General features: G+C 44.5%; 2 protein-coding genes across 2 annotated transcripts in view; both read left to right on the plus strand.

Annotated features, from left to right (window-relative positions):
* The first annotated feature begins 3232 nt into the window (after window positions 1–3232).
* Window positions 3233–5335, plus strand: LOC130206197 (OTU domain-containing protein 1). Its single transcript, XM_056434041.1, has one exon. It carries the CDS (start codon window positions 3353–3355, stop codon window positions 4781–4783), a length of 1431 nt encoding a protein of 476 aa, XP_056290016.1. The 5' UTR covers window positions 3233–3352; the 3' UTR covers window positions 4784–5335.
* Window positions 5336–6709: 1374 nt separating this feature from the next.
* Window positions 6710–14129, plus strand: part of si:ch211-285f17.1 (sickle tail protein homolog) — a 114436-nt gene continuing 107016 nt past the window's right edge. Inside the window, exon 1 of the mRNA XM_056433501.1 lies at window positions 6710–6879. Coding sequence (XP_056289476.1) covers window positions 6810–6879 — 70 coding nt within the window. The 5' untranslated portion in view covers window positions 6710–6809. The remainder of the gene's footprint in view (window positions 6880–14129) is intronic.

Genomic DNA, 14129 nt, shown 5'->3' on the forward strand with positions numbered 1-14129 from the left:
GCTGCTGGAGAGCACTGCGGACCTCGTGGTAACACCCCACTACAAATAACAACCGCGATGAAATATCTCAACGTTATTGATAAAAGGCTTTGGGGCACAGTGTGACTCGTGGTGTACCCGCGCGGTATTGATATGATCGAATTTTGCGTATTTTTTATTTTAAAAAAAAATCTAATTTGGTGTCACTTAATTCATTCGCGATTGTGTAGCACGTCGCGAAGAAGTGTAGGTGGAAATTAAATTTAAATCCACTTCGTATCGCGGTATTATGGACCATTATTCTGTTGAGCGATAGCAGCAAATGCTGTGTTTACTGCACTTTTTCCTCCAACGTTCGTCACCACGGTAGCTCATGCTGTCCCTGTAGCCATCACTTTTTCTTTTCTTTTTCTCTGTTTTTTTTGTTAATTACCTTTTAAAATGTTAACATTATCGAAAGCACTGCTTCCAATTTCTCCCGGGAATGAGAACATGTGTAAAAACAGTATAGTCTTATGTTATATGGGGGAGGGGGGTGTAGAGCCAGCCCCGTACCAGCTGGAGGTCGGTGCACCAGTTCAGGTTACTATAAAGACAAACACAACAACGGCCGAAGCGCTCATTTGTATGCGGTGCACAACGTTGCGACAGCTGCTGTGGCGTCGCCTCTTTGCGTGCATTTGTTCCAGACAGGCGTTCGTTTCTCCGCGTGGAGCTAAATAGCGCCCCCGCGCGTGTGTCTGTGGTACTGCACTTGCATGCCAAGTCCTTGAAAATAACTTAGAGCCTCGGCCGCCCTCTGGTGGTCGCTGCGCTGCAAATGCTAATTAACCTGCAGTTGGGTAAACAAAAAAACACTGGGGCTGGTTTGAACCCCCCCTTCCCAAAAAGCACATCAAATAAATAGACAATATTTTTTACTTCAGTTATTAATTATGAGGTTACTTGACACCTGCATTTAAACTGAGGTCATATGTATCTATATTAAGACCCACATGCAGTGTGATTCCGTTTCAACCGGAAGGGCTACAACAGTCAGTGTTAAAATTAGAGACGTGAGCGGGCCACGCCTGCTGTCGCTCCCACTAAGTCATTATAAGTCAATCTAAAAAATAATCATTCTGATAATAAGTATCATAATCACTACTGTAATAAAGAAAAGGGTTAACAAAATGTTTTAAAACTAATTGTAGCGCTTGTTGAAGTACATTGTTTATTTGGCAGGCCTCTTAAAATACTGGTTTAATTATTTATTTAACTGAAAAACAAACAAACAGAAATTCAATAAGTTGACTTCGACTGTTTTGTTGATGCTGTGAGCTTTAGTTTGAATTTCTTTATGATAATGGTATATAGGGGAGTACAACAGAGAGGTGGTATGTGAATTCATTACATTACATTACATGTCATTTAGCAGATAAGTGTTCAATGTTCTTTCTTATTAGTAATCCCTTTTTCACCGTGACTTTTTTGATGGCTTGTCATTGCTTGAGTCACACAGGAGAAATGTGTCAGAGGAAAGAGTAATTGCCAACTTTAACGCGTGACTGTCATACACACCACCAGCTCGCGTATGCACATCAAATCCTTCACATTGGTCGAGTGGTTAACACTGACGCACTCCTTCAGTCAGAACCTGAAAGTGGAGAGCTGCGTCACCGCATTCCAACATCATGAACCATACCGGACATGGCTAACTTGCTTTCAAAATAAAGTTGTCATTATATCACGTAATTCTCGTAACAGTCATTTATGTTGCCTTCTTATACGTAGGCAATGGTTGTGTATGCACAGTGCCCGGATTTTTTTCTTCTATGTTCAGATTATTTTGAACATAGGCAAAGTCATTCGTCATAGTCTTTACTTTATTGGGATAGAGTTTATGGAAACCGAAAGTTGCTCTGTTTTAGAAAGACCACAGCTTAATTGTTGTTACCTCAAGTTATCAAACTTTCACAATCAATACTTTTCATCTTATTGTCATGAGAGGAGAAACATGTTCTCCTGTTAAGCACGCTTTACTTTATATGAGGTATTGAGAATGCTCAGGCAAAACAAAAATATACTTTAATGTGTTTAAAATATACTTAAAATGTCAATAGTACATTTAAAATATACTATCAAAGAAATATACTTTCTGCGAATATATAAAAAGTATACTAAAGTACCACTTTCACCTATTTTAAAAATTCAACTTTTAACGTACTGTAAAATAATTGTACTGCAGTATACTTTCAAGAAATATATTATAAGAAAAATATACTTTTAAGTGTAAGTTATATGCAATTACTATAGCGACAACAATGACATTATTGGTAAGTATACTAACATAAATATGACAACACATTTCATACACACAATGCAAAAGCTCAACACAACGCTTATTCTGAACATGCATATGTACAAGTAAATTATGCACTACTGTATGCACAGAACTCCGTATGGCGGAGAAGAAAAGTAATTTGAAACCCACACAGATTGTATGCATTAAACTAATTAGCCGTTGTGACTTCTAATCTAATTGGCTGATCTAGATCAAAGTTGAATCAATGAGTCCGAACGAGTATTTTGTATTTTATGGCCTCAGACTTTTCTGTTTGCTGTTGCCTTTAATTGAACAAGATTCAAGGATATCAATCAATTTCTTCTTCACACTACTTCATTTTATTTCTGCACTGCAACCTTTATTCTATTTCTTGCTTTTTTACTGTATTACATTTTTTAATGAATGTTCCTAATTGTTTTTAAATGTTGTTTTCTTTTGCATTATGTTTTGATTGCGTTAATGGTTTTATGTGAAGCACTTTGAATTGCCTTGCTGTTGAAAAGTGGTATACAAATGAACTTGCCTTGCCTTGCATGGCATACTATTTGGTATATCAATTAATAAAAACTGGCAGGGTTTAGCCTTTGCTAGTGAGAGACAAACTTAAGGTGAGAGAGAGTGCTGACCACAGCTGCAATCGACTCAAAACAATAAATAAGCAACACAAAAGTTCACCAGCAATGCAATATGAAAATAAGATATGCTGAAAATGTTTACAACATTTATATATATATATATATATATATATATATATATATATATATATATAATGTATATGTGTGTGTTTACTTTCCGAGGTGCATTGTATTTCCTGAACAATTTGTCGAAAATAACTTTATTTTGAAAGCATTTAACCGGAAAACGTATTTCGTTTTCGACCTAACTTTACATTGTTAAAGCAGAGAGTCTTGTTACATGTTCAAGTCTAAAATTAGGGAGGCCAAATGACGCAAGCCGTCTAAAGCGGCCCGTCTGGTCGTCTCCGGGTGTCGGTGGAATCCGGAACCAGGGCCATGGAAACGTCCGCTACAACTTCGCTGTTTGTTTATGACATGGGGGGTATTTTTAGACCCTTTTGTCATCTTTCCTCAACAGCCCGGCTGCGACGGTCGGTATAAAGGGACTCCTTTCAACATGCAGCTGTACAACAGTGCGCTGACACACTACCCACGATCGTCTCGCAAAGTTACAATAACTTTATCGACCGGGTCCGAGCGCTTGAACCGCACAGCGCCGAGCTCCTCTGACGCTCGCGCAGCGGGATTTACGCCACCGGGCGCCACTCCAACGACCAACGGGGATCCGGTGAGAGACGGCGCTTCTTCCGCAAACATGCCGGCATTTTCATGTTACAAGGCTATGAGGCCTGTTCACTTCACATCGACTGCTGAGATATCAATCCGCAGACCCGATGGAGCGGGGAGGACTGTCACGAGGGGATCCAAGACCAAGCCCCCCTCTCCAGACTCACACAGTGGGCAAAGACCCCTCTATAATGACTCTGGTGTGATTGTGGACTTGATAGATCATCTCAGAAATGGCAGAGAGGAGCTTTTCCCCGAGCTGGTGGGAAGTCCCTTTTTCAACAGAAACGACATCTGTGGATCCAGAAAAGAAGAAGGCAAGAAGGTGGTTGGAGGTTCTAGTGAGGAGGAGGATTCAGTTTCAACTCCTGGAGCTAAAGCGCCCTTCAGAAGCAATGGGTGTGACTTATTACACAAAGGGGAGCCAGTTGCCTCCAGAGCTGGTCACCCTAAAGACCCCATAAAGGACGATTTGAGAGATCTGAGCGGTGGCCCAGCCGCTCCAGCATCGGACGAGAGTCGGGCCTTCGAGCTCAGCGTTCTGCAGGAATCTCGTCCTCGGGGATGCAAAGAGCGAGAGGACGGCGACCTCAAAGTCAGCCGGTACCTGGCGGAAGTCGAGAAGCAGAACAAGTACCTCCAGGAGAGGCACAAGTACAGGTACCACGTCATTCCAGATGGCAACTGTCTGTACAGAGCGGTGTGCAAAGCCACGTACGGGGACCAGGCGAGGCACGGGGAGCTGAGGGAGCAGACGGTGCACCACATCGCCGACCACCTGGAGGAGTTCAACCCCGTCATTGAAGGGGACGCGGGGGTGTTCCTGATCAACGCGGCGCAGGACGGCTCCTGGGCGGGTTACCCCGAGCTCCTCGCCATGAGCCAGCTGCTGGACGTCAACATCCACCTGACGACGGGGGGGAGCTCGGAGAGCCCCACCGTCTCCACCATGGTGCACTACCTCGGGGAGGAGGACGCCTCCAAAGTGGCCATGTGGCTGAGCTGGCTGAGCAACGGCCACTACGACGTCCTCCTGGACAAGTGTCTCCCCAACCCGGAGTACGAGGACTGGTGCAGACACTCGCAGATGCAGAGGAAACGGGACGAGGAGCTGGCCAAGTCCATGGCGGCCTCGCTGTCCAAAATGTACATTGAGCAGAACGGATCGGCGTGACGTGAATGGATGAGTTGGAGGGACGAAACGCAGAGCCTCCGGTTCCGCTCGGCGTCTCTACGCGGGTTGAACATGTATTTAGTTTTATAAGATTGATGTCTTCAGAAAGAGGAAGTGCAGTGCACATACTTTTGTTTTTGTACATGCCAAATTAGTGGCAGTGGTTTGTGGAAGTGTTTGAAAGCGTGTGCGCTTGTTTGTGATAGTTTGGGTTATGTTGACGTGAGTGAACCTCTTTAATGATGATGAGTTACTGTATGGGGAAGTGCTTTTGAGTATTTATTAGCCTTTTATTGGCAGACTTGTTGTTTTTCTATGTTTGTGTTTTGTAGACCAATGCCAATGCCAGAAAAAAGCTTTGATTTGCTACATAGCTGCTGTTGAATACCTGTAACGCTCCTCTCTTTTGCACAAAAGTCCTATCAGACAAGTCCGGAGAGTTTTGATCTGCGTCTGCGAGAACAATTCACGGCTTCTTTTTCTATTATTCCAGTTCTCTTCAGGCTTTTTGACAAAAGAATTTTTAAAAAATAAAGTTGTGAAGAAACGTGATTTACAGTGATCTCATGTTTACTTGTCATGCTCATTGCTCCATAACATTGCCACACATTCTTATTCGGTACCACAATGACAGCCGCGTCGTCCTGGGTGCAGAATGTAATGCTCCTGTAATGGGAGCCATCCATTACATTGTAGCCATCGGTGATGTGTGCAGGACTCACCCGTCACCCCCTGCTGTCCTTTTTTTAGCATTTTGTTTGAACCTTTCACAAAATATTTAATGTCTAATAAAAAACAGAAAACGTTATCTTTTTTATTAAATTTCCGGTCCACCGGTAAAGCAACTTTTCCCATCACTACATAATTATAATTTGGATTATATTTGTTATAAAATAAACAAACAAGCAAACAAATTGATTAATAGGTTTGTGGGAGAGAAAATATACTTGTACACACATTTATTACAAACATAGAATGACAGACTGACTTAAGAAAGCATATACCTTCGTGACCTGTTGGCCTACAGTGACCTATGTTTTGAGATGTTCCCAGAGAGGAAGTGATTCAGCCCTTTGTTGACTTTTCAAACTGCATGTGTCCATTATGAAACATAGTTTGAACAGACGCTTTCTGACGCTATAGGATGGCGTTGCACGTTTCTTCCACTAGGTGGCGATATAGCCCCCCAGAAAACGTGTGAAAAACTAATAGTATAGGAATGTGTGTCTAGATTAGGATCTGGCATCGTCGGATTTATTGGCTTCACACAACTTTTCCTTTTGAAACAAACGAGAAAAAAAGTAAAGTTTTATAATCATAGACAATGAGGAGGATTTTTAGCTTTTTGCCCAATCAACTAAAAAAAACATAACTTTGTGTTGAATTGTGAAATTGCGTTTCCCTCCTGGTCCCACAAGAGGCTCACATCATCATCCAACTTGCTACTCTCTGATGGGTTCGTAATGTTTCCTTTCCCCTGAACGCCACAGCGATGACGTAACCCTGAAGTCATGTGGACAGGGTAAAAAAAAAAAATTTTTAATCTCTCTTTAATGCGGGAGGAGAGATTTCCCAGCGCCTTTGCCGGTTCCAGTGAGTTCCGCATGGTCCAGGAAGCGTCGGGCTACGGAGCAGCGGGCAGGGGACACCGGACCGAGCGAGCTGCTTCACCGCAGTACTGGCACAGAGTCAGCGCACACGCACACACACACACACGCACACACACACACACACACACACACGCGCACACACACACTGACACGCGCGCTAGGGGCAGAGGGGGGAAGTCATCGACAGACCCCCCCCCCACAACACCCGCCCCTTTCCAGTGTATGCGCGTGTCCGTGAATGATTCCCACGCGCTGAAAACACACGGGGGGACGCGGTCACATCGCCGCAGTTCAGCCCCCCCCCCTCCTCCCCTCCTCGCGTGCTCGGAAGTTACCGGATACTTTGAAACAGACCCGGAGACCGGAGAACACGCTGGACGGTCGCGGGGCTCTGACCTGAGAGGTGATATCGGACCATGTCGGGACACCGGGTGCAGTTCGCGGACCTCCCTCCGAGTGAGCACAAAGGAAGTCCCACGTTTCACAGTAAGGACATTATTCATGCTGACCTTGATTTCACCTAGAAAACTAAAGTATTTGCATGGGGAAACTTTTGGGCTAATTGTATGGGTTCCCTCTTAACTTCACATTTAGGCCTACTACTTCACTAATACAGGATATGAGTCGAGTTGGAATTGAAACATGTGCTTTCCCCTCCTTTTTTTCTTCTTTCATTGCTCATTGTAGCCATAATGTAAGTCTCATAATTACACACCTAATTAAAGAGTCAGCTCTTTCGAGGGAAACAGTTGTGTTCCATACACCTATATGACTATTATTATTGTTCTCTACATGCCAACAAATGTGGATTAGTTTTAAAATACCATTTCTTAGTTATTTGATATGTAATCATTGTGTGAGACAACATGTATATGTTGCTGGTCATATTGCACATGTTCTGTGTGACTAGTTTGTGGAGGTTGTGTGATGAGCCGCATCTCCATCAGTGCCGTGATCCCATTCAGTCCCCTTGCTGCACTTATCTGAAGTAGCAGTTGCCCTTTTAGTGCTGCTGCTAACTTTTAATCCTCAGCCAGTGTAAGACTCCTCATGCTCTGTCGGGTAAGGTGGCGCTCACCTTGAGATGCACTCTGAGGGTCTATATAACACATTAATAGCTGTTATAACACACTCTGAGCTTTTGGGCATTTATTGCACACGTGTGTGGTTTTATAGATGCGAAGGCATGCGAGGCGCGACACAGTCAGCATGCAGCTCTGCTTGCTGTGTGCTGCAGTGAATATCCACTTCAGCATGAGACGCTGGGAAGCTGAGCTCATCTCCATGGTGACGGGCTGAGTGACAGCAAGGAAGCAATGAAAACAAAAATGGCTAGTTTGCTGCAAAGCCCTCCCAGAGGTGCATCTATAGTGGTGCACGGTGGTTTCCATGGCGGCACATGTGCAAGTTTGTGAGCAGTGTGATGGAAGTTGTTATGTCAGTGTGATGGGGGGGGGGGGTTGTGTGTGTTTTGCCAACGTCAGCCACTGACGTGCATGTGAGCGGCAGGGTGAAAAGTGCTGCTGTCGTGTTCAGGTCAGGATGAGGTTGAGTCCGTGGAGGTTAAGAACGGCTTCAGCAGCGAAGCACACATTCTGACTCCGCCCTGATGTCCAGATGCAAGTGGCAGTTGGGTCATCATGTTTCACTCTCCCATGTCTCTCTGACGCGTGAAATACAAACGGCAGCAGAACAGTGGCTCCTCCGTTCGTTTCCCAGGCTGCTGATAGCGGCTCACCGTGTTGCCGTCACCTTGAATACTACACGGCAGATGTGAGCGTTCTGTTGGTCGAAGCAGCTCTGGGAGAGCGCTGCTGCTGATTCCCGTTCATTGGACTTGAGATTAAGCAGCGTGCGACATCTGTGTTTTGACACTTTCGCCCCAAACACGGCCGTTGTTGTGTCTCCTGTCTCGCACAAATAAAACGGCACCGCGACATCCTCTCCTCAGGGTTATTGATAACGTTGGCGGGTGGGGCTACTCTTGTGGGTGTATTCAGCCAACGGTGGCCGCTTCTGCTCGTGCTCACTGAGAACTTTTCTCTGCCGTTTGTTGCTGTTGCTGCTGCAGCTGGCGGATAAAAACACACTAATTGCTGTGTGACCAAAGGATGTTTCCCAGGAAAGCCCTCGTAAAGGCTTTCATGAACAGGTGAATATGTAGAATCTGTTGTGCCCGTTTGCATAGCAGCAGACAAATATAAGTGTGACTTTATTAGTTCCGCATTTCTGAAGTTCGACCATCTCTGCGAAAGAGTGATGTGAATCTCGGCTTCATTGTGGAATGTCCGTCTGTAGAGCTGCACATTTAATACGTGACAGCGTCACAGTCTTCCAGCGAGCTGCTTTACGTCCCCAGGCAGCTGCACTCTGGTGTTTATCATCTCAGGGTGTCAGTGAGGTTGGAGGTTGGAGAAGGATATGCGTCCTTGATTGGAAGGCAGATCGCAGAGATCTGGCAACAATCGTCATGAAGGAAGAGTGGAGCGCTCCCCTCAGCTTGCTCTCTGCCAGGAGGTTCCATCAGCTGATGTTGTTGCTGGAGTTCATTCCATCGCCGTTCCCCGTTAACTCGAGTCTGTCGCGTCTCTTTGTCCGCACGCCAATTTAATCAAATAGACTTGCTGCGAGTCCAAATTGTCTGTCATTCTACGACTCCCATTCAAAAGCCACCTGCTTCTAAACCATCATATCACAGTGGGGACATCACTTTGCCCAAAATTCACACAGGCATCTTCTGTGCATGAGATTACTACCCAATACCCGATATGGAAATGATTGTAAAATGGATTAAAAGGACACCTGACTGAGAAGTGGGACCATACGTATTAATATGTACATAGCTACCACTAAAGCCACACGTTTACTGTGGTATGTATCACATTCCAAGCATACTGTGTTGAGGTTATTGTGGACTGGGAGTGTCGGGTCACGCCTGTCTAGCATCAATTCTTCAATAAAAGAAATTCAATATTTGCATGCGTGTTATTGGTGATGACATCATTTTCAGTGCACGCCAATAACAAGAAGAGCATACGAGTTGTGTGTGTGTGTGTGTGTGCAACACTTACAAATGCTCTGCTTTAACTTGAACAGATTCAAATACAAATCCATGCCTTTCCTAAAATAACTCAACGATTCGTTAATTGCCTCCAAATTTGTCCCACAGCTTCATAACGACTGACACAAAAAAACCATCGGACCAACAGTCCCTCGTGATAACGGGACTCCATTAGCCCATCGCTTTGGTTGAGTTTCCACTTTGCACTTCTTCAGGCTACATGGATGTTATCTCTTATCAGCGTCCCTTTGTCGGGACGTCCATGAGAAACGCTGAACATGGCTGCATGCTTTCATACGCGGAGTCCCCGTGAGCAATGTCCTGGAAATGGCACATGCTGTGTTGGAATTGATAATCACAGAATGCGCTTGTTCACCAGCAGCTCATGGAAGACAGATACCGTCTGCCGGTGTCTCGCTGTACAAACCAGAGGGGGGGGGGGGCTATAATTCTCTGGGAAAAAACATATTAATCATTGTCACAGTGAGGATAAAACACAGCCTTTATGATTAAATGACATACTTTTCTAAACATAGTTCACTCACTACTACTAATGTGATGTGTTTTTTTTATTACGTGAGTGTCTGTCACCACGGGTAAGGTGTGAAACGTCACGGTTGGGCGGCTGTCGATCCCATTGAAGATGCTGATCTCCTTGGAGAGGCTCTTCAGACGATCCTTCTGGAAATAGTCAGGCTTCTGAGACGCTAAACAGCTGTTTTCACAGCGGATTAAAAGCCTGTCCCTTAAGGGCTCTTCAGTTCCCTCCGAGTGTAAAGCACATTAGATTTAAAGGAGCACCGTGGCCTTCTGTGCCCTACGGTAATATGCTGTTGTGATTCTAGCTTTGACTCGGGGTGCCACTCTCTGATAAAAGGCATAACCTTGAGTTGTTATCCACTTGGCTTTGTGTTGCTAAAGTACTGAACATACTTTCAGACGGGTACTCACAGAGCTGAGGTTTGGTTGCTTTTTTGCTATTATGTTGCTATTTTCATTGTAATGAGCAAACCAACATTTCTCTCAGCTTTTATATATACGTACAGTATATCTTACTGCTAGTATTGATTCATTACTACACTGTAATTTCTTTGAATTTATTCAAACTATTATGCTGAATATGTCATGAAATAGAAATCAAAAGGCTTGAAGATTTTTCAGAAGAACCTATTGTACTTTAGGATCATCTTTAAAAATATACCAGCGTGTATTTAATCTCCAGCACTCTCACATTTCTTCCACTTTCTGCTGACCTTTTCATATCTTTGCAGGCACTTCGGTCACTTTATCCGGCTCCCGTGTTAGCAGTGCTTCGTTTCTCTTTGGCCTATTCTTGGGGGAAAAAAGAAAAGAAAAAACTTCCATCATCAAGCTTCTGTGAGCGAGGAGAGTTAACGTAAAGGTCGTTCTCGAGAGAGAGAAAGTCAAAGGGAGATTTCAAAAGACCAAAAAGAAGAAAACAAGGATGAAACATCCCAGAGATCTACAATAAGAGCGTAACATAGTGCAGAGTAGACGGTATCGTGCGGCTAGAATTACTCCTGGTTGAGTCATCATGTCTGTCTCACTGAACTGCTCTGCATCGTGAAGCTGTGCGTGCCTAATGAATGATCCACCCTCTCCTGACTTCTCTTGTCTCTCCAGCAGCGGGGTGCCCGTGCTATGTGGAGAGGAACCAGATGTTTCCCCCTGTGTTTGTTTCTTTTAATTATGTGTTTCTTCTTCTAATTGATTCCCTCTCCACCGGTTCCTTCCTGAAGAAGATGGGACGAAGTATCTAGAGTGGTCTCAAAAACTTCAGTGGAACTAAAGCAGTAGGTGCAAAGAAATTCACCACCTTTTCATGTGAAGAATGGGAGATAATGAAGCTCTCCTGACACACAGACCTCTCAGCACCGGGGCACTTCAAGCGTTCTTATTGGCTGCTGCAGCCGAGCGAGAACTCGCTCGCAGCGCCCGTGGACACCGCGGCGTTGTCGTCCCCTCCGCTGCTCTTTTCTCGCCTGTAGAATCGGCTGAGGAGTAAACAACGTTCCATCTTGTTTATAGTCGTCTTAAATCTGGAAGGATCTAAGGCTTGATAATACCCAGATGGGAATCACTGTTAAAATTGATGATTCCCAGAGGGTTTGCCGCAGCTTTCCGCGCAGTTGTCATTCAGCCGCCCTGAGCAGTGGTCTTGAAATATCTGCGCTTCTTTATTGGTGATTAGAGACAATCTGGCTGTATTTCTGTGCTGTTGGGATACAGGGTGTAACAACACTCTCTGCATGCCCTCCTCAAGCACTAATGATGTGTGATGCCAGCCCCGATGGCAGGTTTTTTTTATAAAGCAGCTTCGGGAACCAAACATTTGCTTTGACGCAGATAAGTGAGAAGTCAAACAGCCTCTGCTTTGATGCTGCGGCGAGGTCATGTTCAAAGGAAAATATCAAATAGATATGCAGGGGAGGAAATGAGGCACAGTTTACGTGAGTACGGTTGTGCGCTGAAGCTTAATATGAAGTGTGTGTGTGCATATGTGTGTGTGTGTGTGTGTGGGCACCTGATAATTAGGCTTATTTCAGGCTTATCTTCAAACTCCATGCTGACGACATTGAGTCTATTATTCTCCGTCTGAGATTTTAATGACTTTACAAATCAATCAAAACATCTGGGTCACTGCCACAGAGGTCGGCCTAGACACACACACACACACACACACACACACATTTTCCCTGTATCATTGTGGAAGACGGAGCATTTTGAACCTCAATTGATGAGATGACAAGATTGATCTTTGCTTAACTTAGCATCACGAACACTGAAAACACAGAGCCAGGCATGGTCCGAAATTAACCAAATCTACCTAGCAACACGTCACAACATCACTCATGTTTAATCGGTATAAAAAGGAACATAATAACAATTTCAGTTTCCCGAAATGTCAAACTTATCCTTACGTTGTAAGAAATGTGTACAACCGTTGCAACATCTGCCTGTGTGTGTGTATGTATGTATGTGTGTGTGTGTGTGTGTCATGTTGTTTTACCATCCAGTAAGTATGTGTTGCTCAGACACATGATCTGTACACTCAGACAATTATTTCAACATGACTGATTGAGGTATGGGAGAAACCAATAACACACATACTTTTTCTCAGTTTGATAAAACACCTCCTGATTTCCAGTAATTCATGCTCACATTTAGCTAAAAATATGCCCTTATCTGACACCACTCATTTAACCTCCCCAAACATTTAGCTCTGGTATCTAATTTGATACGTGAGCTTGTGGATGGTAAAAGAATCCACTCCCGGTCAATAACCGCAAGCCGCTGCTGTCAATGTGATGAATGGGATGTTTAGTGCGTGGATACAAGTGGGTGTTTCTAAGTGGAACGGGTCGTCACTGATTGGATGCGGTCACAGCAAGGGGGGGGGGGGGGTTATGTGGGAGGAAAGCACACATCGAGAAAATGCTGAGACGTTCTGTCATCGTCCCGCAGCACATTTTAGCAGCTATACGCTTTTTCATCCAGGACCTTCAGCTGCAGTTGCAACGCAATTATCCGTTCCGAACGTCCATTTCTTTTATGATAAGAGAGAAAATTGAGTGTCGGAACAAGCTGTGACCTATTGCTTTATCAGCAACATTCTTTATGTAGAAATGAGGACATTAACATAGGCATTGCTGTGTGCAGTGCATTCTTTGCTATTTCCTGTGCATTTTCAGGTCAAGTTGGGCTAATCCACTCGACTCCCTGGAAGGTCTCTGAAATACCAGCGTGCCAATAAGAGTGGTGCTGGCATCAGCAAATGGCTGTTGCTCCCTCTTGATCCCAATGGTAATCTGAAGACAAAGGACTTTTTAATTAGGAGCCCTTCCTATTGTGTTAAGCCACCTACCACATTTAAATCCAGTCATTCTCTCCGGGTCTTCTGAATGAATAGGGCTCTTACAGAAATCTGGTTTCTTCTCTTTTGTTTTCGCAGAAATATAACCAGTTAGAACTGAAAAGAATCAACTTTGGTCCCTTCAGAGTCTGTTCCTCACGCTGATTGAAGACTGTGCTGATGTTGTCACCTTTGCAGCTCAACACGCCTTCCACGCTTATCGGAGCTCTTGAAGCTGCCTTTGGTCGAGGAGGAAATATTTAACAATCAGATGTGATGTTATGTATGTAAAGCTGAGATGGAGCAGACTTGGCTGTCAACTGCCACTGCAAGGGCCAGCGGTGGTGTAAGAGCCTTAATGGCCGAGCCTGGCAGTCTAAAGAGGTGGCAGCAATCATCGGACCTTTTGGCGAGGTCAGCGAGGTCCTCCACTCCCTGCTTCTTTTGTTCAGTATAAAAAATAACTTTCCTCCTCCCAACCTCGAGTGTACTTTTGTCCGCTTTTTTGTAATCTTCTGTTTTTAGCACAAAGAATGTAACAAAGGCTAGATTATGTTATTGACATGTCCGTTTGTGAAGTGAAATTAATGAAAGCGTGGGTTTTGTCTGCTGTCCTCTGATAGGACCCCAACTCCTAACCACTGAATAACCGCATACACGTGTGTGTGTGTGTGTGTGTGTGTGTGTGTGTGTGTGTGTCACGGATCTGGGTTCATGTCCCAGCACAGCCAGATGAAAGAGGAGCGGCCGGTGTGTGTTCGATGCCTGCTGCGGTGTCTCTGATAGCAGCAGCTTGTGCTG

The sequence above is a fragment of the Pseudoliparis swirei genome, chromosome 16 (assembly GCF_029220125.1).
Source record: "Pseudoliparis swirei isolate HS2019 ecotype Mariana Trench chromosome 16, NWPU_hadal_v1, whole genome shotgun sequence".
NCBI classification, from domain to species: Eukaryota; Metazoa; Chordata; class Actinopteri; order Perciformes; family Liparidae; genus Pseudoliparis; species Pseudoliparis swirei.

Bases quoted from the DNA above. Each gene is read 5' to 3' on its own strand.
- LOC130206197 (XM_056434041.1), top strand. From the start codon at position 3,353: ATGACATGGGGGGTATTTTTAGACCCTTTTGTCATCTTTCCTCAACAG.